At 40.7% G+C, this 25,875-nt stretch overlaps 1 protein-coding gene across 1 annotated transcript in view; it reads left to right on the forward strand.

Moving 5' to 3' along the window:
- Window positions 1–25,875, forward strand: part of LOC122788737 (collagen alpha-1(XIII) chain-like) — a 396,594-nt gene that overhangs the window by 231,707 nt on the left and 139,012 nt on the right. Inside the window, exons 4-5 of the mRNA XM_044055630.1 lie at window positions 154–189; window positions 22,554–22,580. Coding sequence (XP_043911565.1) covers window positions 154–189; window positions 22,554–22,580 — 63 coding nt within the window. The remainder of the gene's footprint in view (window positions 1–153; window positions 190–22,553; window positions 22,581–25,875) is intronic.

Consider the following 25,875-nt stretch of genomic DNA (forward strand, 5'->3'; position numbering starts at 1 on the left):
GTTTTACCTCGTGTAACAGTTTGTTATTCACATGTACTAGATCTGTCCACATAGCTGTGAGTTGCGACTACACATTAGCTAATTGTCTGCAAAGTGAAAACAAAATGAAGATGTGCCATTCCAATGTCCAATGACTTTTGTTTTGTTTTCCAGGGTCAACCAGGTGCAAGAGGGTTTCCAGGATTTCCAGTGAGTACATAGAATCTGATATCTTCGGTAAACTGCAGTTTTGAAATTTGTCTCTAGCACCATATGAAAAATCAGGTTTCTGCTCCACAGTAGTGTCACGTCTTTACATTTGATGAAATCTGCACTCAAGTGTTTTATACTCAGTGTGATAGGATCTTATCACCTCCAAAGCTTTACTTATTATGTTTACAAGTAACACAAGAGAAATGTTCTGATGTTATGTCCTAGAAGAAGCCTCTTTTGAGACTGGTATTCATTTACCACTGCCTGTATTCTTTAAAAGGATAATAAAGCGCAGGATGTGCCTAGAGCAAGGTGTTCTGGCCTTCCATGAGCTGTCAGCCAGTCTACATTTTCCGATTTCTAGTCTGCAGATTATCCCAAGCCTAATGCTGTAAAACTTCTATCTTGGACACTTTATGACAAAACAAGCAAATATCTGCCTTGCAAGCATGTAAGTGGCTTTGTCATGCACTGACAAAAATTGAGGTAGACCAGAAAAGAAACTAGAGTGGACCAGAGATAAAGTGATGCCCTCCAGTACTCCTTCCTTTTCTTCCCATAGAGGTTGGCCATTCCTCTTCTTCTTCTTTGGACTTCCACCAGCTCTACTACCACTTTCTTTCCTCTCTTACTCTATTATGAGTTTCATGAGTTCATAGGTCAGGAAAAAAGCTCAGGGCCTACTAGGCACAGAGGAACTTGATGCCCTGATTCCATGTTGGATCTTGCAAATGCCCATGTAGTCATACAATTCCTTCAGTGTTCACCCACCCCTATCATGGTTAAGGGCAAATCACTCTAATCTATTTTTCAGCCCCTGTTTTGGCAGTGCAGCTCTATGTAGGCAGAGATGTAGTCTACTCAGGCTGAACAGATCCAAATCTTCCATGCTCTGGCCTCCTATACATTCCCATGCTCAATGCCTCAGTTCATGAGCCACCATTTCAACTACGTAATCATCTCCTTCCTCATATTACTAGCTTTTGCTAGGGGTATCGCTTTCTTGACTCCTAGTAAACTTGCCAAGTGCATGCTTAATGCTGACATCCCATCAAAGGCTCTCACCGTTGCTTCTTCCCACCAGCTCATTATTTTTCACTTGGACCACTATATCTGGGGCCTCATTCTCCTTGTGCAAACAGTGTGGTTACTGGCAGGCCTGTCCTGGCAAGGATTCAACATGGGACTATGCTTACCTTCACCAGCCTCATCCTCCTTTCCCTGCTCCCCTATCTGATGCTTCTAGTGTTTGAGTCACTAGTAATACTGTCCTTTCTGCAGCACCTAGTCTGTGCTTATCTATGCATTTCACCTGATTATAACTACCTAGCCTCTGACTTCCTATACCACTTTCTCTTCTTGCCATTTGCTCTCCTTCCTCACTCTCAGCCTCCCTTCTGGCCAGTCATGGTCCTTCATTCGATACCTGATTCTTTCCGTTTCTCTGTCTGTGGTTTTGTCTGCTGTCACCAGTCTGGCCACATGCATTTCTGCCTCCCTTCCCTATATTGGAACTTACCCCTGTCATATCCTTTTGCCTTGGCTTCCTGCTCCTGAACAAATATCCCCTGGATTCCCTTCCTTCTCCCATCCCCCCATCTATATATATATACACACACACACACACACACACACACACACACACACACACACACACATATATATATATAGTATACACATGCATGCAGATAGATAGACATATAGACATACATACACCCCACTCCCAAATAAACCAACTGAAAGATGGTCACAGTTTAGCAAAATGTTAAAGTACAGGGCCAAAGGATTGCCCTAGTAAATTAGTTTAACCAATTTATTCTAAAATTTTCAACATTCTAGGCAATGTTCTAGTCTAGTGGACATGAATCTGAGTAAAAACAGTCTAAGAATATTTCACTGACATATAAAATGAAAGAGTATTTGTGAGAAGAGGTGAAAATGCCCTTACTCACCTTAACTACAAAGTTTTATTTTGTAAGTCTGAGAATTTTTCCAGTACTATAAATGTTTTGTCATGAAAGAATGAAAATTTAAGTATATGAAAAGTTTGAATGACTTGGCTCCTCTAAGAAGCTGGAGACAATAATTCCATGCATGTTTAAGTTGTCAACACAACAAATGTGTATAAATGTGTATAAACTTGCATCAAAAATGCAGGGCATACTATCTGAATTTAAGGGGAACACTAGAACCCCATCTGGTATCGTTGGAACACTTGGAAGTGTTGCATACGTTTTGACAATTTCTTGGAGTGTTGACCATTCAGTGCATCAGCTGTTAATTGGTCTCAGATGGTATTTTGGATTTTCAACACTAACTCTGAAGTTGTGAGGATGGCTATTTCAAAAAAGATGAGTTTTTCTTTTGTGTTTGTTTATACTTTATTTATTTATTCAGTGAATGTGAGATCACAAATGAGGGAGTGGTTGCTACACAGTGAGTCTTTTCTGGCATTATTAGGAAGCTCTCCCCTCACTCCCATAATGCAACTTTCACAACCCTATCCTCAGATCTCATTGGCTGCTTTTAACATCAGGACAGATCTTACTACTACTTGAGTGCTTCAGCATTTCAAAACTTTTTGACTTATTCTCTGGAGGCAAATGTTTCTTTTTTCACTGTTTTGCACACATAACATGGTCACTTACATTATTTGCTAGCGTTATACAGTTTTTTGCATTTTTTAATTTTGTGTTGGAAGTGAGAATAAAAATGAGAGAGACATTTGGTCAAGTGTGGCTGGAGCTGTAATGTACATTTTAATGAAACACATCCTGTACCCAGGGGAAGCCTAGTAAAAAAATCTACATGAATCCATCCATTCATCTACAACCCCTTTTTCCCCATTTTGCACATGGAGTCAGGGTATCAAATTCAACAGTGACAATCATCTAGAGGCAAGTTCCTGCCACGATGAAAAAATGTACATGAATCTTATAAGCTTAATAAAACAACATGTAATTTTCAACGTAATGTGATAGTTTAGTGTCCAATCTACTTGCAGCATGTCTTGGGAAGGCATGAGGAAACCATAGCACCCAGAGGAAACTCATGCAAACATAGGGAGAATGTGCAGACTCTACACAGAAAGTACCTCAGCTGAGAATCAAACTTGAGAACCTCTTGCTGTGAGGTGACAATGCCAAGTGCTGCACCACTGTACCGCCCACCTGCTAAGAGTTTTAAATATGAATTTATAATATACTGCAAAAATTCTTAAAGCTAGTGTAACTGTGTGTCTCCGTAGTGCAGCAGGTTTAAGAAGCATTACGTGGAGTTAAACACACCATTGAAGAGCCGTTCAACATCGCTCAAATAACTAAACATTTGAAAATGCCATAACTATCACTTTAGCAATAGAAGCAGCATTAAAAATACACAACATATAAAAGTTCAGTCAAAGTAATATGTAATATTATATTACAACAGAAGTGAAAAGGATGTGGTCCTAAAAATGTGAATTGCAGAAAAGATAATGTGTGTTGCAAGCACTTTGGGACACAGTACAAAGCTGCTCATTGCAAACCTAGGAAATCAAAATGCTATCTTTTTGGCACACCTTGATATATAGCAGGAGCCTATAAAAATGAAAATAAAAGCTGCTTAGAGTGTCTGTGTTGATAAAATCTGAAAGGAAGTGCAGTACAAATTATTCATAAAAAGTTATTGCACAGCAGGGAAGTGCACAATGTCTGAAGCAAACATTTCCTCTGCATAGTGTGCACAGCTTGAATATGTGAAAAGCTAACTCTTTCTTGGTAAAAGGGAATATAGAGGGGAAGCCTATAAGCTTTACAGATGATACTGGAAGTAGTGTGGATACAATAAATGAAATTCAGGGAATTAAACAGGACAGTTTATCAGACAACTGATTTTATACTGAAACATATGCAGGAGAATACATACAAACAGAGTAAAATCTTGGTCAAATGGGACCTTAGGAAGGGTAATGGATCTGTGCCCCCCTGCCCCCCCAGCAACCCTGCCTGTCAGCCATTCCAGTGTCCTATTATTTGCTTCTCCCCCACCCACCCCCATTATCATAAAACAGTGTTCAAACCTGTCAGTATCCATACTTTTTTCTTCTTTACTTCTACAGTGATTACAGATATTTGGAATTAATTTAAAACTTTTATTTCAAATTTTAACACACAAATACCGATAGCCATTTGCTGAACAAAACAATACAAGGTGCTGCATTGAGGCACTTGCAGATTAGAAACCACACTTTTCCTTAAACCTCTCATTAAGCAGTACTGATAGTGGACAGGCAGTACAGGGCCATTTTGTTCAAAGAACATTGGCTTTTAGCTTATCCATGGAGTCTGTTCCTCATTTTTTAAAATCTAGTAAGTATATGCCTAATTGTACAGAATGCTGTAAGCTTAAAGACAAACGCTGTAATAATACCTACAGGAGCAGGCATTAAAGCTACTCTTTGCATAAGCTTTTCAGTAATAATTTAAATGCATGATTAGAAAGTATCGGCCATTTATTGATGTGTTCTTAGGAGAATGGACTATCACTGTAAGCTTGCTTATTTCCCAAATGGCTTAAAGGCTTTATCATAAGGCTGATGAAATGTAGAAGTCCTACTTTAAAAAAGTATGGCCAGTCTAACCTACTATTTGTATTAATTTCTCATGGCACAGTAAAATATGCTGCTGGATGTCTTCCACTTTTTGTAGGTTGCCCAGCTAGCACCTTGCTTGACAATTAGTTTCATAGCCATGAACTTTTAATGCAATGGCTCAAGAGAGAACGTGTGTCTCTAATATCTCTAAGTACATTTGTTAAGAATTCTAAAGCCATATCAGTTGTGGGCAAGTTATAAAGTATTGATCCAGTCAGCTGACTTTTCATTCTTCACTTTATCATCTAGAGGCGTTTCTTCAAATTTCTAATACTTCTGATGATAGTTTTTATTAGAAGAGGAGTGTATTTCCAGCTCATGAAAAATGCTAGGTAGTGAATAAGAGTGTTTGCTAGTGTGACAAATACTATAAATTGAGACAGGATCATTATTGGTATCTACTTCTGGCTATTCTAACAAATATTGAAATCTCTTTAGCAGTGTAATTTCACTAAAATCCATTTCAGTCATCTAGAGTGGTGGTTAGAAGGTTTGATGCCATGACAGGTTTTATATGTATGCATATAATCTTGTGTGTCTTCTGGCCATCACTGCAGATAACTGCTAGTACTTCTCTTTCGTCAACTTCACTTAGCTGGACTGTATCCATTTTAAATGCAACTATGTTGTTTATCTTAATGGCAAACTACATCCATTCTAGCAGTGTCCCCATTTTTGTATACAAACCATCCTAAAATAATGTTACTTGTCCTGGGAATGCGACTTCAGTCTTTGTATTGTTGTAGATTAAGACATTTTCTAAGACACACCAGTTAATGGTCACATTTCACAGTGCTCAGAATGCCATTTGAAACAAACAAATGACTTTTCATAATGGTCAAGGTGTTTGCCTCATAAACACAAGCTACAGGGAGGATTCTCACCTTTGAAATGAAATTGTCTTGGCTCAGTTGCTAACTTGTTCCCAAGAGTAGCTAGTTTAGCACTCACCTATAAAAATACAAGTTATGATTATCAACAGATAGGTTCATACTAGGCTATCTGCCCTAGGGCATTTATAAGCCTAGCCAGAATGTGTTTGGCTTTCGCCACCCATTTTAAATTTATTTTGCTATGCCCTTTTTCGAGGTTAGTATACTGTGCCTCTGTCTAACAGTGACACAGAAGTGATACCCGGGGTAAACCTACGATCTCCCATCCACTCATCAAGATTCCTCTTGAAGAGAGTCAATGAGGGACTCTGCCTAACCTGAACTGGGATTTTATTCCAGAGTGAAGGGAGCCTCTGGGTTATGAATCTGTCCCTCCAGCATGTCCTATTTATTTCAGTGCTGAGGTTCAAGTCTCTCGAGCGCGCAGCTCGATGGGATTTGGATTTTCTGAGGTGCAGCATGTCCCTTAATTCCAGGTTGGACATGGCTTTATACGTCAGGCACAGATCGCCTCTGAACAGGGGTTATGCCACTGAGTAGAGCTGGAGTTTCTTTAACCAGGCAGCATATGGCATCTGTTTGAGCCCTTTGATCCTCTTGGTGAGGTACTTTTGGGGTTTTTCCAGTTGCTGCAGGTGTCTGGTAAGGTACATCCCAAAAGGGGCATTGTACTCAATTATGGGCCTGATGAGGGATGAGTAAAGAGGCACGATGACCTCCCCTGATCTAAATGCGAATCCCTTCATGATTAGGTGGGCTATATAAAATGTTTTTCTAACCACTTTGGCCACGTGGTTGTCAAATGAGAGATTGCTATCAACTTGGGACCCCAGGTCCCTAATTACTTCTTCTGTACTTAATGGATTACCACCTATGTGGTAATTTGTGGGCACTTTGTTTTGCCAAAGGGATGACTATACACTTTTGGCATTTAGCTTGAGGCCATGGCTCTGGCACCAGTTGTCTGTTTCTATGAGGCCCTTTTGGAGGATGCTTGTGTCGGCTGGAGAGTCGATTATGGCACCCAGTTTGCAGTCATCTGCGAACTTGGTCAGCCACAGTCCTTCTGTGTTGGCCTGTACCTCCGAGAAATATATACCGAACAAGAGAGGTCCTAGGACTGAGCCTTGTGGGATGCCACTTGTAACTGGTTTGGAGTCTGACATGGCTCCAGCAATTCTAACCATGTGGGTTCTGTCCTTGAGCCAGTTTGCAATCCATCTAGTGACATAGGGGTTTATATTTAAGCTGGTGAGCTTATCTATAATGCCCGAGTGGGGTATTGTATCGAAGGCTTTTGCGAGGTCCAGGTAGGCTGTGTGGACCACCTTCCCCTCGTCAATGGCCTTGGTGACTGTTTCAAAGAAATCAACCAGGTTTAAGAGGCAGGATCTGCCCTTAACAAAGCTGAACTGGGTAGGATCCAGTGTCTGTAGGTCCTCAATATCTTTATTTATGAGGTCCATGATGACCCTTTCCATAGCTTTGCAGACCAAGCTAGTCAGGCTTATGGGGTGATAGTTTCCAGGATCCGTTGAGGCACCACCTTTATGGAGAGGGACCACTGTTGCTGTACGCCACTCTTTGGGCACATATCCTGTAGTGAGGCTGAGATTGAACAGTAGTTTTATGTTTGAGTTTAGCTCTTCTTGGAGTTCATGTAGGATGCAGCCCGGGACACCGTCTGGTCCCACTGATGCTGTGTTTTTTGCTTTGGAGAGGGCAGCTCTTACCTGAGCATCTGAAATGTCAGGGGGGCAGCACTCTGCTGGGATAGATATTTTTCCTTTTGGTGGGGAGGGGGGGAGAAGTTTGCGCTGAACCTGTCAGCTAGGATGTTGGCAATGTCTGTGGGTTCTGTGTATTTTTTGTCATTTTGGACTAATTCTGAGCATATCTGGGAATTACCACCCAGGTTCCTAACATAACTAAAGAAAGCCTTGTGATTATCCTTAGTGTCCTGTGCAATTTTTCTCTTGAAGCTGGCCTTAGACAATTTTATGAGTGCCCGTAGTTTTTTGCTAATACTAATCAGTGATGCCTTTCCTTTTTGGGATTTTGCTCTATCATTTAGTAGCTTCCTCCTTCTATTGTATAGTTTGTTTATGGCTGGGGTCCACCAGACAGGACGTCTGCCTTTGGACGATTGGGTCTTGGTTTTATTTGGGATCGATGATCCATGCATTCCTGAAGGTGTTCATAGAATGCATTTATAAAGGATTCTGCGGTCTGGGCCGTATTTTCCACAGGCCCGGGGGCTTTGAAGGATTCCACCTCGGTTTTGAGAAGTGTGAAATTTGCTTTAGAGAAATTTTTCACTGTGGTTTTCTGGGCAGGGGGTGGGGTCGGGATGTGAATATCCAGTGAGATTAGTTTATGGTCTGATCTTACCTGTGAGGGACACACTTCTGGTCTGGAGCATAGAGTCCCCATGTTGGTGATGATCAGGTCCAGTATATTTTCCCCTCTTGTGGGAGTGGTAACAAGTTGTTCCATAGCATTTGAGTTTATAAATTCTAGGAACCTTTGGGCTAGGGTGTTGGAGCTAGAGTAATGCTCCCAGTCTATGTTTGGGTAGTTGAAGTCGCCCAATATAATGGTGTTTGGAGAGACCTTCATATTTTCCAGTGTTCTCAGGAAGGCAGAGTGGGGTTCCTGGGTTTGGGAGGGTGGTCTGTAGCAGGCTACAAACTGGAAGGCAGTTTTACCCACTGTTAGTTGCACATGGATAGTCTCTGATGCTTCATGCTTTGCCACCAACCTGGAGGTGTGGGTATCTTTGATGAATATCGATACTCCCCCTCCTTTTTTGGTTCGGTCCAAGTTTTGGGGCCGAAAAGCATGGTATGAGGTATAACCTGGTAGTGCTGGGGTGCTCTTGGGAGCCCTGAACAAGGTTTCTGTTACTGCACAGATATCGATGTTCTTTATGCTAAGGAGAGTTTCGAGTGCGTGCATCTTGAAGTTTAGACTTCTGGCGTTGAGTAGCATTACTCCTAGTTTCTTATCCCTTGTGATACCTATGGAGGTGGGTTTGTCTTTTGAGCCTTGCCTAAAAAAGGCACTATGGGGGTAGCAAGAGCCTTTGCCAATATCTGAAAGCCCAGGGGTGACAGGTGCAAGCCGTCCCTAGCGAAGCATCATGGCCTGTCGAGCATGTCATCCCAGGCTGACAGGCATTGGATCCCCTTTGAATGACACCAATACTTAAGACAATTGTTGAAATTGAGCATCTTGTCTTCATATTGTGCCATCATTCTTGGTGAGGGTAAGATGCTACTCAAGGTCAGGGTCATACCGGCCTGGGCTACATGCTCAGAGAGCTCCTTTATGTCTCTTTTCATGTAGTCCAGGGAGATACGTCTCAGGTCATTCACACCAGCATGGACAATGACTGAGTCATATTTGTACTTGCCTTGGAGTGACCTGAGTGCTTGTGTTATGTGGCGGATCCTAGCACCCGACAGGCTGCTCACCGTGACCCTCTCCTTGTTCAGCCTGGTGAGTGGGATGTCAGTGTGCCTGATGATAGAGTCACCTATTACAAGTGTATCAGGTGTGTTGTTTAGTCTTAAGGGCTGTGACTGTTCGGCACTCTGGCTTTGTGAGATATGTGTTGCACGTGTTTAGTTTTGCGGTAGCGGTTGCTTGGGTGTCTGCTTTGGAGGTCTCTGCTGCTTAGGCAGATCTTTATTTAGAGCCTCCGAGTATGTTTTTGTGTGATTATGTGTTTGGTTTGCTGTCGTGGTAGGTCTGTGTGAGACTGGAATTGTAGTGAGTGTGGTTTCCTTCTCCTCCTGACTGGTTATGCCAGTACTGAGTTGAGAGAGCTTAGCCTCCAGTTTGGCTATATGGTTGCATCTCTCACATGTGTTGGAATTTGTTGGGAGGAGGAGAGGGTTGTCTGTGTACATGAGGCAGTTGTAACATTGCCTCAAGATTCCCAGATTCACCAGCTGGACTGGAAAGGAGATTGACAACTGACCTTTGGACATGCTAGAATAATATTGGGAATTCCTTAATAATTGAAAACAAGGGCCAGTGGGGAGTGAGGGTGTAGTGCTTTTAATTTTTAGTGCTGACTTATATAATTGCTTTAGTGAGCAAGTGCCAGGTAACTTAAGTGCAATGTGTTACAGGTAACTTAAATGCAAAATGACAAACAGTAACTTTCTTTCAAGTGAAACAAGGAAATAAGTACAGTAAGCAATGCAGATATCACTAGTGATCCACAGAAGTGCTGAGAAGCCGTATTAGGTGGAATTAGCGTTCCAGGAAATAACAAGCAAACAAACAACAAGCATATAAACAAAGCTAGATTCAGCAGGCCTGGATCTAGTCTATGCTACAGCAAACAAGGTGTACCAATTTCAGTAAGATACAGTTCAAATATTCAGGCACTATAAACCTTTAACCAGAAATTCCCAGCTCAGAAGGGCAGAGTCCAGCCTCTTCTCCCACAAGAGTGCAGACCACGAACCTTCTTAATGTAAAATAACTGGCCTGAAGCCCAAGTGCTTAAACCAGAACTAATACACTTTAAGAATAACAGACACTGGGCTCTCAATCAGCAGTTCCCAACTTAGAAGGATGAAAGCTACCTGTCCTGCCACCACAGTGCATGCCACAAACCTTCCTAATGTAAAACAACTGGTCTGAAGCCCAAGTGCTTAATCCAAAAGACTTAGAATGATAGCTACACTTTAATCAAGTTACTACCAAGCAGTAATAAATACAATTGAATACTTTAGAGAATGCCTGGATTAGTGCTCAAGTTACACAAACAAAGCTAGATCCAGCAGGCCCGAATCCAGTCTATGCCACAGCAAACAAGGCGCACCAACTTCAGTAAGAAGCAGTTCAGATATGCATTCACTATAAGCCTTTAACCAGAAATTCCCAGCTCAGAAGGGCAGAGTCCAGCCTCTCCTCCCACAAGAGTACAGACCACGAAACCTCTTAATGTAAAATAACTGGCCTGAAAGCCCAAGTGCTTAAACCAGAATTAATACACTTTTAGAATAACAGACACTGAGCCCTCAATCAGCAGTTCCCAAGCTAGAAGGATGTAAGCTACCTGTTCTGCCACTACAGTGCAGACCACAAACCCTCTCAGTGCAAAACAACTTATCCAAAGCCCAAGTGTTTAAACCAAAAGGCTTAGAATGAGTTACACCAAGCAGTAATAAATACAATTGAGTACTTTTAAGATGATGCAAAAGTAAAATAAAGTAGGTAAAAACACAAGTACAGTAAAAGCAGATGGAATTTTTTTTTTTTCTGAACAAGTGCTGAGATCAAAGAAACAGATTTGAGTGCTGAAACTAGAAAACTGGCTAGTTATAAGAAAAAAAAAACTAAGCTAGAAGGCTTCCTCCAACACAGAAGGGCTTGGGGGCTCAGAAGCCTACAAATAGTGTATACCACTTAACAGGAAAGGCAGGAAACAAGCTTAAATTTTTTTTTTCTGTTTTCCAGATGCTCTCTTTGTACAGAGTAGGAGTGCCTGAAATCAGAATATGATCTCACTGCACTCAGTTGAGTGAGCAAATGAGATGGGCCCAGAAGGAGTATCCAAACACAAATTTACAAGAGGGGCGGGCAGTTTCAAGGCCACTAAGATTAACACCAAAACAAAAACAGGGAAGGTGGGTGGGACTAACTGAAGAGCAGAGTCAAAACTTCCAGTTCAGTTAATATTCCTGCAATACAGTTAAAATCAATTTAAATACTGTATTTTTGGAAAAAAAGTGCAGATAAAGGTACTTAAATTATCTTATACGTCCAGTTGAATACAGCAAGTTCTTAGCCGGCCAAAGCTGAGGTTTTTAAGCAGAAAATATTTCACACTGTACCACTTAAATAGGCAAGGACAGGAAATCAAAGAATGTGGCTACCCCCACACCTGTAATTACTAGCAAATAACAAAATTCAGCAAACACTGACTAACTTCCAGTTCAGTTAATATTCCTGCAACACAGTTAAAATCAATTTAAATACTGTATTTTTTAAAAAAAAAGTGCAGATAAAAGTACTTAAATTCTCTTATACGTCCAGTTGAATACAGCAAGTTCTTAGCCGGCCAAAGGTGAGGTTTTTAAGCAGAAAATATTTCACACTGTACCACTTAAATAGGCAAGGACAGGAAATCAAAGAATGTGGCTACCCTCACACCTGTAATTATTAGCAAATAACAAAATTCAGCAAACACTGACTAACTTCCAGTTCAGTTAATATTCCTGAAACACAGTTAAAATCAATTTAAATACTGTATTTTTTGAAAAAAAAGTGCAGATAAAGGTACTTAAATTCTCTTATACGTCCAGTTGAATACAGCAAGTTCTTAGCCGGCCAAAGCTGACGTGAAGAGTTATTCTCCTAAGTCAGTAAAGACTTTCATGTAAATATGTATTAAGAAATATGTACACCTGCTGTATTTAAGAAAACTACATAAAGGTTTTTAAAAGGTGTATCACATACTGTAATGTATTTGGATGATTCATTTGCAGAACTTAGACTGTAATACAGTGGGCATTCAGTGATGTTCCCAGCAAACGATGGCATTTTTCCTCTATGTTATAACATACTGTCCTTATGTGGGGGGCATGTGACGCACAACTCTGCAAGGACTACCACCCTTCCTCATGTCTATGTGGACCTCTGCTTACCTGCTGTGGAAGGATACCACTTATGACTTGGTGAGTCAAACACAATCTGGGACTGCAGACAAATTACTGTAATTGCTCAAAGGACTGCAACATGAGACAGACCTGTTACTAAGACTAGGCATATATAGCCTTACCAAGCCAACCCCAACAGACAGTCATGCCACAAATCAAACACAGGTCACTTGGATCATAATAAGGGTTTTATCCCTCTATGCCACTACAGGTGGTTACTTATTAATGCTTTTCAGTCATGTAAGGGGTAGGGTTGCCACCATCAGGAATTTTCCTGAGTCAGAAAATCAGGGTGTCTGTCAGAAAATTCAGTTTTGGTGAGAATACACGTCAGGTATTTTGAATCATTCTGTGAGCAAATATTATTCTGAAGTGTTTATCAGAAATTACTTAGTGTCTCACTTGAATTTCCTATTTGCATTTAGGTTATTTTTTTCAGAATAGCCTTTTGCTTGTTTCAAATGACATCTTGGGTGGTGCAAAATGGTTCGGAGAGATCTTCATGTACTCCAATGTTTTCAGGAAAGCCGAGTGGGATTCCTGACTTTGAGAGGGTGGTCTGTAGGATGCTATAAACTGAAAAGCAGTCTTGCCCACTGTCAGTTGCACATGGATGGTCTCCGATACTTTGTGCAATGCCACTAACCTGGAGGTGTGGATATCCTTGATAAATATGGAAACTCCCCCTCCTTTTGTGGTTCGGTCCGGGTTTTGGGGCCGAAAAGCATGATATGAGGTATAACCTGGTAGTGCTGGGGTGCTCTCTTGAGCCTTGAACCAGGTTTCTGTCACTGCACAGATATCAATGTTCTCCATACTGAGGAGAGCTTTGAGTGCATGCATCTTAAGGTTAAGACTTCTGGCGTTTAGCAGCATTACCCTTAGTTTCTTGTTCCTTGTGCTGTCTATGGAGGTGGGTTTGACTTTTGAGCCTTGCCTAAAAAAGGCACTATGGGGGTGGCAAGAGCCTTTGCCAAACTACTTTGTAACTCAGGAGACTATAAAAAGGAGAACAAGGTCTCCTTTTATACAAATAAGAGTTAAAAATAGACTAAATCAATAAAAAACGGTATTCCGTGCTACAAAATGTACCTTTCTTGTGACTAGCTATTCAGAGACAGTGGCACTCTGGACAAGAAATAGCCTTCCTTGCTGCATACCTGTTTTCTTAACCCTCACACCTGTTGTCACACGCCATATTCAGATCTTACTAGGAATGCCTCTTAAATCTAGTACTGCCTCTTAAATCATTTTTCAGTTGTCCATTTGCCTTGCTTCATTTAAAAAAAGTTTTAAATTGTAAATTTCGTAGAGTTTTAATTTCATTTACTGTTTAAGACTACACACTCAAGTGTGTTAGCCTTTTCTGTGTTTATTTACTGTATTATTGCATTGTTTAGCCTGTTTTAACAAAAGAAAAAATACTACCTTGTTTGCTTGTTTCCCTCCTTTCCTAGCCAGTCCAGATCCCAGGCTTTGCTTGTCTCAGGACTTTATTTTTTTGCATTCAGAGCTATCCAGACCTTGTTGTGGTAGAGGGAAGTCCTACTGCTTACCAGTGGGAGTAGTGAGCATTGTACTGCCTATCTAACACTAGAGGAGTGGTTTCCAGCCTTTTTGGGCTGATTTCTATCCCTTTCAACTTCTGGCTTAAAAACGTGTGTGTTTGCGCAATTTTTACATCGTGCAGCACCGTGAGGCTACAGTTATTTTCCCTTAGAACTAGCTGGTTTTTCAGTAGTAGCACTAAAATCTGAACCCCTGTGACTAGCACTTGCTCTAGAACCTGCTAGAAAGTACTAGGAAGCCTGAAACTGATACAAGCACTCAACTCTCCTTGTCAATAAGGAGAAATTAATCATAGGCACGAAACAGCCTATAATTGCAAAGTACCTTGCAAAGGTAAGGGAAAACAGCTCTTATACTTTACAAAAAAAGCACCTAAACAGGCATGTCCAAGGGTCAGCTTCCGTTGATTTCTCCTGTCCACCTGGTGAATCTGGGCATATTGGGGGAATGCGGCAACTACCTCATGTATACAGACAACCCTGTCCTCCTACCACCCAACACTACAACCTGCGAGAGATGCACTTACATAGCCAAACTGGAAGCAAAGCTCTCTCCGGCCAAGATTGTGCTAGACAGTCAAGAGGAGAAGGTTAACACCTGCACTACACCTCAAGCAACTCATAGCCCTTCAAAACCCACACCATCAACACCCACACATAGCAACACTAAACCCACATATGCAGAGGCCCTTAACATTAACCTGCCCAAGCAACAAGGACCTCCTTAGCTGAAACACAAACAAACACCAGTCACAACCAAAGTGACACATAGCTCACAACACCAGTGTGCCACCCAACAACAGCCCCTAAGGCAAGACAATGTACCCAACACTTTAGTCATAGGTGACTCTATAGTCAGGCACACTGATGTCCCACTCACCAGGCTGAACAAGGAGAAAATTACAGTCAGCTGCCTGTCGGGTGCCAGGATCTGCCACATAACACATGCACTCAAGTCACTCCACAACAAGTACAAATACGACTCTGTCATTGTCCATGTTGGAGTGGATGACTTGAGACGTACCTCCCTGGACTACATGAAAAGAGACATGGAAGAGCTCTCAGATCATGTGGCCCAGGCAAGTATGACCCTAGCCCTGAGTAGCATCCTGCCTTTGCCAGAATGATACCACAGTATAAGGACAAAATGATTTACTTCAACAATTGGCTAATCTTCTGGTGTCATTCAAAGGGGATCCAGTATCTGTCTGCCTGGGAAGACATGATCGACAAACCATAATGCTTTGCCAGAGATGGTTTGCACCTGTCACCCCTGGGATTCAGGTTACTGGCTAAAGCTCTTGCCACCCCTATAGTGCCTTTTTTAGGCAAGGTTCAAAGGATAAAAACCACCACCGTAACAGATACAAGCATGCAAAATCTGAAGGTAATGCTACTCAATGCTAGAAGTCTAAACCTCAAGGCTCCAGAGAGAACCCCTGCAATATCAGGCTACAACTCTTACCACATTTTTCGGCCACAAAACCAAGACTGAAACACTAAAGTTGGAGGGGTGTCCATATTCACCAAGGATATTCACACCTCCAGGCTAGTTGCCCAACACAATGCATCTGAAATTCCCCAGGTGCAACTAACACTAGGTAAGACTGCAATCCAAATTGTAGCTTGCTACAGATCCCCCACCATGCCCCAGGATTCTCACTACACCTTTCTAAACATACTGGAAAATATTAAGATACAACCAAACACCCTAATACTGGGTGATTTCAACTACCCTGCCATTAACTGGGAAAACTACTCGGGTACCAACTCCTTTTCCCAACGGTTCTTGGAATTCATAAATTCCAGTGTCCTGGATCAACTAATCTATTCTCCCACCAGGGGCTCCAATATCCTAGGCCTGGTCATTACCAACATGGGAGATAGATGCTCCACACCAGTGGTCACCCCCTCATTGGTCAGGTCTGACCATAAGCAAATCACCCTTGACATCCACATCCCACCCCCACCCCCCAGTAAGGAACTCTCCTTAAAAAACTTCTCCAAAGCCAACTTCATGCTACTGAAGTCAGACGTGACAAACTTCATGACACCCATGCAGATGGGATCTGAAAGTTTGACTACAGGATCCTACACTAAGGCACTGTACGAGCACATCCACTCGTGCATGAATCATGCCATCCCAAAAAGAACCAAGATGATCTCCTCCAAAACAAGGAAGCCAATCTTGTGGTCACCTGCTATAAACAAACTATACAACAGAAGGAAAAAACTGTTTCAGAAAAGAGGAAAATCCCAGTATGCAAAAAACTCCCTCACCAGCCTCAGTAAGAAGCTGAGATCCCTCATAAAATCCACAAAAGCTAGTTACGAGAATAAAATTGCCAAAGATTCCAAAGACAACCACAAGGCATTCTATAGTTATGTCAAGAATCTAAATGGCAATGCTCAAATCTGCTCTGAGCTACAACAGAATGGCATTAAATATAGTGATCCCAAGGATATTGCCAATATCCTGGCAGATCAATTTAGTGCCAACTTCACCCCCCCTCTCACCCCCTAAAGGGCCCATCTCAATACCAAAACATTGCCAAATTCCAGTAATCACGGCCACACAGGTAGAAACCGCACTCTCCAAAGCTAAGAATACAGCATCGATGGGGCCAAATAACATCCTGGGATATGTACTACATGAACTACAAAATGAACTGGCACCTCACCTGTGTCATGTTTAATCATAGCCTCACCTCAGGCTTTGTGCTCACTGAGTGGCGCACAGCTACAGTGATCCTACTCCACAAGGGGGATCCACCTTGGATCTCAGGAACTACCATCCCATCAGTCTGACAAGCCTGGTCTGCAAGGTCATGGAATGCATTATCATGGAACTTATAAACAAAGACATTGGCAACCTTCAAACACTAGACCCCACCCAGTTTGGGTTTGTGAAGGGCCGATCCTGTCTCCTGAACCTGATTGACTTCTTCAAGTCAGTCTCCAGAGCTGTGGACAAGGGTAGGACAGTCCACACAGCCTATGTGGACCTCGCCAAGGCCTTTGACACCATCCCCCACTCTGGAATCATAGATAAACTTAATAAGCTGGGCATAAATCCCTATGTCACTGGATGGGTTGCCAACTGGCTTACTGACAGAACCCAGACTGTAAAAGTAGCCGACTCCAAGTCCATCTCCAGACAAGTGACAAGTGGAGTACCTCAGGGTTCAGACCTGGGACCACTCTTGTTTGGCATCTACTTCTCTAAAGTACAAGCCAACACTAAGGGACTCTGGCTAACAAAGTTCGCAAATGACTGCAAATTGGGAGCCATTATTGAATCCCCAAATGACGTGGATATTCTACAAAAGGGCCTTACAGAAACAGATGCCTGGTGCCAGAGCCATGGGCTCAAGCTTAATGCCAAGAAATGTATAGTTATCCCCTTTGGAAAAAAACATCTACCCATGAATTACCACATAGGTGGCAGTACACTAAACATCAAAAGTGTGATGAGAGACTTAGGGACTCAGGTGGATAGTGGTCTCACCTTTGATAACCACATCGCCACAACAGTCAGGAAATCCTTCTATGTGGCACACCTCATCACTAAGGGCTTTTCATCCAGAAAAAAGGAGGTTATTGTCCCACTGTACTCATCCCTCATTAGACCCATTATAGAGTATAACGCCCCATTTGGTATGTACCTCACAAGACATCTGCAACAGCTGGAGAGGACACAGAAATACCTCACTAAAAGAATCACAGGCCTAAAGCAGATGCCATATGCTGACCATCTAAAAAACTCCAGCTATACTCTGTGGCATATAGTCTACTCAGAGGCAATCTCTGCTTAACATACAAGGCCATGTCAAACCCAGAGCTGTTGGACATGCTACACTTAAAGAAATCCCAATCCCTCAGAGCCACATGCTCCAGGGATCTAAACCTTGTCATCACAATGAACAAAACATGCTGGAGGGATAGGTTCCTGACCCAGAGACTCCCCATACTCTGGAAGAGACTGCCCATACATGTCAAGCAGAGCGCCTCCTTGGCCGTCTTCAAAAGGAACCTTGATGATTGTATAAGAGATAGGAAATTCACCACAGGGATCATGTCAGTCGCCTTGCTAGACAGGGGTCCAGGTAAGTAAATATTGTGGGATGAAATATCCAAGGAATTGTTATGGCTAGGCTTGTGCAGGCCCTAGGGCCGATAGCCTAGTACCAGCCTATGAACCTATGAACCTAAGAACTAAAACAATACCACCAAAAGTTAATCCAACGTGTATCATGTACTATTTTATAGGAAACAACACAAAACTGCTGCTTGTGTTTCCAATTATGTTGATATATATATATATATATATATATATATATATATATATATATATATATATATATATATATATATATATGTTCATAGGTATGTACTATGCTACCTGTCCTTGATGGCCATTTTAAGCCTAGTCAGTTGCCCTTTTAGTGCTCAGAATAACCTATCCAATTTGGTTATAGACTGCCATTACTCATCCCATGGTCAACAGTTATGTGTTACGACTAATGAGAAAACCTGGGATCATACCATAGATAATTTGAGGGGATTATGTATGGAATAACACACTTGGAAGCTGCCTCTGTCCATTAGTAGTAATAGTAGCACAGGGGGCAATCCTAGAGTAAATTTTCTGTTTCCCATCCATACATCCAAGTTGCATTTGGACATGGACAGGATAGGAATGAACTTTGTTTTATGTAGATAGGAAATGTGTTCCACAGCAGGGCTATCTTCTGCAAGATATACCTGTCCTTCCAAACCACAAGTATTTCTGATGCAATTTGACTTGCTGATGTGCAATATATATATATTTATATATAAATACATATATATTTTTTTCATATTAAACACAATAATCCATATTTCTTTCCGCTTTCTGATCTTGTTACAGTCAGGTGTAGGTTTGATTCTGCAAGTAATACAGCTACTGATCAGAGGTGAACAGACAGTTTCCTAGTTCAGCCAGTTGTTAGTTAATTAAGAGTTAAATTATGCAACCTGCCATATCTCTGGATTAGTATCCTGAAATTATGCAGTGCTTATACCCTACTATTCATCAGTCATGAACTTTTTCATTTTCTCTTCCCAGCCTGGATTTTATGATGATGTAGTATACATCTGCTAACAAAGAATTACTTGCATAAAATAGTGTCCTGCATCAACAAACATTCACAACACTGGTTCATGTGGATGCACAGTTTCTACTCTCATATGTGTACATTAGGAGACTGTGGTTTAGTTGGCTGCATATTTTATCATGTTTATAATTCCCAGACCATAAGCATTGAAGATCAGTGAGTAGTGCAATCTTTAATGTGATTTTTGCAGTTTGGCATTTGATGTTTGTAGTCTCAGTTGTTGAAAGTGTCTTATAAGGAAGGGTCTAATAATGAGGGAGAGGCATGTTTTGTGATTCTGCTGAAAATATGAATACATGTACTGAATATATGTACTGCGTGTGATATCCCAGTTTTCAGTTCTGAGCAGTAGACTGCTAAAGACCAGCTACAGACCAGAAACAGTTTTTTTCTTCTTCATAGGTTCATAGGTTGGTACTAGGCTATTGGCCCTAGGGCCTACACAAGCCTAGCCATAACAATTCCCTGGCTATTTCTTCCCACACTATTTACTTCTCTGGACCCCTGTCTAGCAGGGTGACTGACATGATCCCTGGGGTGAATTTCCTTTATCCCATTCAATCATCAAGGTTCCTTTTGAAGAGGGCCAAAGAGGCACTCTGCTTGACATGTATGGGCAGTGTATTCCACAGTCTGAGGAGTCTCTGGGTCAGGAACCTATCCCTCCAGCATGTTTTGTTTATTGTGATGACAAGATTTAGATCCCTGGAGCATGTGGCTCTGAGGTATTGGGATTTCTTTAAGTGTAGCATGTCCAACAGCTCTGGGTTTGACATGGCCTTGTATGTTAAGCAGAGATCGCCTCGGAGTAGACGATATGCGACAGAGTATAGCTGAAGTTTTTTAAGGCAGTCAGCATAGACCATCTGCTTTAGGCCTGTGGTTCTTTTAGGGAAGTATTTCTGTGGCCTTTCCAGTTGTTGCAGATGTCTTGAGAGGTACATACCAAATGGGGCTTGTATTCTATAATGGGTCTAATGAGGGATGAGTACAATGGGACAATGACCTCCTTTTTTCTGGATGAAAAGCCCTTAGTGATGAGGTGTGCCACATAGAAGGATTTCCTGATTGTTGTGGCGATGTGGTTACTGAAGGTGACACCACTGTCCACCTGTGTCCCTAAGTCTCTTGTCACACTTTCAGTGTTTAGTGTACTGCTACCTATGTGATAATTCATGGGTACATGTTTTTTCTCAAAGGGGATAACTATACATTTTTTGGCATTGAGCTTGAGCCCATGGCACTGGCACCAAGCATCTGTTTCTGTAAGGACCTTTTGTAGAGTATCCACATCATTTGGGGATTCAATAATGGCTCCCAGTTTGCAGTCATCTGCGAACATTGTTAGCCAGAGTCCCTTAGTGTTGGCCTATACTTCAGAGAAGTAGATGCCAAACAAGAGAGGTCCCAGGACTGAACCCTGAGGTACTCCACTTGTCACTTGTCTGGAGATGGACTTGGAGTCAGCTACTTTTACAGTGTGGGTTCTGTCAGTAAGCCAGTTGGCAACCCATTGAGTGACGTAGGGATTAATGCCCAGCTTAGTAAGTTTATCTATGATTCCAGAGTGGGGGGTGGTGTCAAAGGCCTTGGCGAGGTCCAGATAGGCTGTGTGGATTACCTTACCCTCGACCAAGGCTCTGGAGACTGATTCGAAGAAGTCAATAAGGTTCAGGAGACAAGATCGGCTCTTCACGAACCCAAACCTGTGTTTGCCATTTCTCTACAGTTGTGAATCCATTCAATAAAAACTAAAAGAAAAATCTAGCCAAGCTAGATTTTCCACTGTGTGATTCTTTAAAACCTCTTGTGTTAGAGGTAACATGGGATCTATGCAAATAACCCCTTAAGGACATCAAGTGTTTCAGCTATATGGCAATTCTGAATGCCCATGACTTTTTAAGTCTATTACGGACAAATTCAGGCCAATAAACCAAACCCCACAAGCTATAGACATGCATGTTTCACCTTTCTTATGGCCTCATCAGCACAGCATAATGGGGGCTATTTAGCTAACCTTTGCAAACACAGGGTTGTCGAATAGCTGAAACACCTGATGTCCTTAAGGGGTTATTTGCATATATCCCTCTAATACAAGAGATTTGAAGGAATCACAGTGAAAAATTTATCTTGGCTAGATTCTTCTTTTAGTTTTTATTGATTGATTTGTCTGTGTGACCTTGTTACTCAATGTTTTGGTTTGTTAGTTGGGATATTTTGCAGACACATTCATTCTAATGGACTTCAGCTGGGTACAACAACAACCCTGCATTTCCAAAGGTTAGCCAGACAGTCCACTTATGTTTTGTTGATGAGGGCATAAGAAGGCTGAAACATGCATGTCCAAGGTTAGTAGGGTTTGGCTTTATTGGCCTGAATTTGTCCATAACAAACTTAAAAAAAAAGTCATGGGCATTCAGAATTGCCATATAGCTTAAACCCTTGATATCCTTAAGGGGTCATTTGCATATATCCTACATTACCTGTAATACAAGAGGTTTTAAGAAATCAGACAGTGGAAAATCTAGCTTGGCTAGATTTTTCTCTTAGTTTGTTTAGATTGGTTTGCCTGTGTCACCTTGTTACTCATTGTTTTGGACATTTGTGAATCCATGGAACAGGCATATTTAAGTAAAGGGTCTGTATAGAGCAAATTTCCCACATAAGGGGTTCAAGTGGGGCATGGCTTTGATGTTGCATGATGGATCTATGTTTACCTTGCACTACATGCAGCACTATACAAACATGGGGCACATTCATTTACTCCTTAATTTATTTTTTTTTCATTTACATTCAGGGGCAGCACAATGGTGCAACAACTGATGTTAATGATTCACATTTCTTGGTTCTCCAGTTTAGTTCTCACTAAAAATGCCTACATACACTGGATATTCACCAGTTGTTCCAGTTTCCTCCAATTTGCATGTAGGTTGTCTGGCAAGTCTCTAAACTCGCCACAGATATACATACAGTTTGTTTGTCTGTGTGTGTGTGTGTGTGTGTGTGTGTGTGTGTGTGTGTGTGTGTGTGTGTGTGTGTGTGTGTGTGTGTGTGTGTGTGTGTGCGTGCGTGTGTGTGTCCTGCAATGAATTGCCATACCATCTAAGATGGTATTTCATTTCCTCTGTACAGTTAGCATTCTTCTGTAAAAGAACATTTCACAGCTACCTTTAGAACTGATGTGTATAGAAATTGTTTTGCATATCTTTAGTTAATTTCATTCTGCAATATCAATTACCACTGGCTTTTTTATAATTGGTAGTTACTTACCCACATCATTTGTTTCATTCATTACTAAAGTGTTTGCAACTAACAGTGATCTGGTCACACTGTAAGTGAACAGAAGAAAGCTTGTTGATCTTGCACTGGTGTAAGTTATACACTTTGGTTTTAATGTCAATCTTATTTTGTTTTCTTTTTGATATTTTTAGGGTCCAATAGGCTTAGATGGTAAACTGGTAAGTACTTTGTATGATAATGTTTGCTTTGAAGTTAGACTGCACATTGGAGACCTGTCATTTCAACAGTTTGTTTTGTTTGCGTACCTCAAAATGTTAGTGTTGAGAGTCAGGCCTTTAGCACACTGTCAGAACTTTTAACTGCTCTAAGGTGTGACCTTAGAGCTGCCTTGGTAAATTCATTCAATAGCCAAGTGGCCTAAAGCTGAAGATTAACAAGAAGGCTCAATGCGTCAGAGAGAGACTGGGAGGGAGCACATGGACACAAACAACTGTGCACCACAAACATGAATTTTGCTTTTAAGTTAATACATTGAGCATAAATAAGTCTATGCAATAAAGATTTCAGTTTTGTATCATTTGCCAGGTAATGGAGTGAGTAAGAAAGCAGTTTACATTTCTGCCAGTGTGGTGTTAAAAGTGGCATTCCGAAGTACGTAAAGAAAATAAACTGCTTTTTGCATTCATATGCATGCACAAACATGCTCATATATACATCAACAACAATTCACAAAATTAGTACACGAGTCCCCACTGCTTTCTTGCTAGGAACTATGAATTGTTAAAAAAAGAAACAAATGGAGCATCTAGAGTAATTTTAGAGGAAGTAAGTACTCGCTTCCTGGGCTTTTAATCATTTTTTGAAGCATAGGCAAGCAGTTAAGTGGTCGATAAAATTGTTCCAATACCACTGCCTCATGCAGAGTTTCTTACAAAATGTACATAATTTCTATAACTGCATTTTTTATTTTTATTGAGAATGTTTTATGTTTGCATGTTACATTACTCTCTTACAGCAGGGAGCATTATAACATTAATATATGTGACTGATGGGTATGCTGGCAATCTTTCACAATGTGTGCTGCATCATTTCTTTACAAACTATGCACAGTGAATCTTTAAGCATTCCCACCATATTATATTGTCCACTACAATCTATAAAGTGTTCATACCTATCAATTCCCATTTTATTCCAGATATCAAGTTGTATACAGATGTAGCCTTCTGACTTTTCAAATATTCTGTCTTTTGGTTTTGAACATAGACGATATCAGTGAAGTTCCAGTATGCAAAGCTAAGGTGAATTATGTGCATTGTTCCTTGTGTCATGTTTTACTGCAAAATAATCAAATCCTTGTAATTGCATCAACAACAAATAATCTGTAAACTATCTGGATTTCAAAAGCCCTGCCATCATTGGCCAGATGTCACCTGCATGCTCCTAGCACACCACTCAACCTGTTATCGGAAGGAATCTGGACAAAGCCAGAAATAACGGGGGGGGGGGGCAGAGGCCCAAAAATCAGAAAAAGATTTCAATTATTACTCTTATAATCTTAGAAATTTGCTAGAATAGCAAGATTTACATTCACATGCATTTTTCTAAAGGATATGAAGTCTGAAACTGAAATGTCTAATTATTTTGATTTTAGTCCTCAATGATTTGACAGAAAGGCCACACATTTTATAAGGTTTTATGAAGAACAGATCAAAAACATGAGGCAAAAATGTGGTCATTTGAGTGGTAAATCATCTGTACTTTAAAGCTTCCAATATTGTCAGAAATCACTACATCTCTAGTACCTTTTCTCTAGGCTGTAGTCTGTTTTGCACACCTCTGGAGCTGATTTGTATATCCAGTGTGATCCTCTTGCTTGAAAAACAGCTGCAATGAATGACATGCCTTTGTGCTACCCTAGCTGCCTGCTTCCATCCTTTTATCTTTAGACAGAGCTCCATTTTAAACACTGCATTCACAGTTTCTATGGAGTGTGCTTTTTGTCTGCTAAAATCTGTTAGTTCAAGCTAATACCTGCTCACTTCTTTGTTCTTTCTACAACTTGGTATTTTGGTTATTTTGCCTTTTAATGTGCCAGTAACTGCAAAATATGCTTTTCAAGGCCTGGGGTACAACACTCCTATCCTGAACAAAATTTCTGAATTACTTTTTTCTACTATGTATATTAAGTACAATCGCATACAATAAAGGGTTTTTCTCGTTTAATCTTGATGTTTTCTGTGGTACTAATGTATCAGTGTAATTTTTTTTCAGTTTTTTTACATCACAAAGTGGCCTGCTGAGACATCCCATACTGTTGTGGTTTCATTTTGTAGTCAAGGCTCTTTCTGTCCTATACTGTACTACACTTCAGAGAAGAAAAACTTTTAAATGACATTTTTATTCACTTACAGTGAAAAAGTTGATTGTTTCTTAGAAGAGGACCAGTTTATCTTTTTCAGTCTTCATTCCTGATTTTTTTTCTGACCTCTTTTGAAACAACATTTTAATATGTGGTTGAATGTTAAGTTTGAAAGAAAAAAAATGTTTTTAAACTCAGAATTACTTATCCAGATGTGAAGTTGTTCCTTATTGACTGGCAGTTTACATTTGAAAGACTGACCTACATTTTATTTTTGCATTATCTTCAGCAATTTGTTTGTTCTAATAGCTGAATCAGTGTTGTTTAAGAACTGCCCTAGGAGGGGGCATGGCCAAGATGAGCACAGAGTAGCAGCTTTTCTTATCAGCTCTGCCTTTACAAAACTTTATTGACAGGAAATATTGATATAAACTTCCCTAATAATAGTTTTTTTTATTTTAATTAATTCTTTAAAATATATATTAGGGTAGTATATAAAACATTTCAAGTAGATTTTAAGTTTTCTTGTCAAAGTTACACTTGGAAGTACTACAGTAAAAGAACAGGATGAGCTTCACTAAATCTTCTCATCAAGAGACAACTATAAAAAAAGAACTACAGTCATTACTAACTACTATTCAGGAACTAAGTGTCAAGATAGATGAAATGGATCTAAAAATTGATAATTTCAAAGAAAAGTGTTCTCACCAAATGGACATTCTACATGGAGATTTATTGCAACAGAGGAAGCAGATTTCAGGAATGGAAACTGCATTAAGTGATATGAATAACAGACTTCAGGAGAGTGAACATAATGTTGAATTCCTGTTAAAGCAAAATTCTCTTCTTCAGACAAAGGTTGATGACCTTGAGAACAGGTCCCGTTGGAATAATGTGAGAATTTTGGGCTTACCGGATAACATAGAGGGAAATAATATAGAAAGTTTTTTATCTTCCTGGTTGCCTGAAGTACTTGAACTGCCGGAGGCTCTTTCATATGGTATTGAAAGAGCCCATAGATCAATGGTGACATCTAAAAACACCAAGAGTAATTATACTAAATCTGTTATTGTAAAGATCCTATCAGCCCATGATAAGGAAATGGTACTAAAGACAGCATGGGCAAAATCCCCAATCAAACTGAAGGACAATAT

The sequence above is a fragment of the Protopterus annectens genome, chromosome 14.part0 (assembly GCF_019279795.1).
Source record: "Protopterus annectens isolate FY-2018-M chromosome 14.part0, PAN1.0, whole genome shotgun sequence".
Lineage (NCBI taxonomy): Eukaryota > Metazoa > Chordata > Ceratodontiformes > Protopteridae > Protopterus > Protopterus annectens.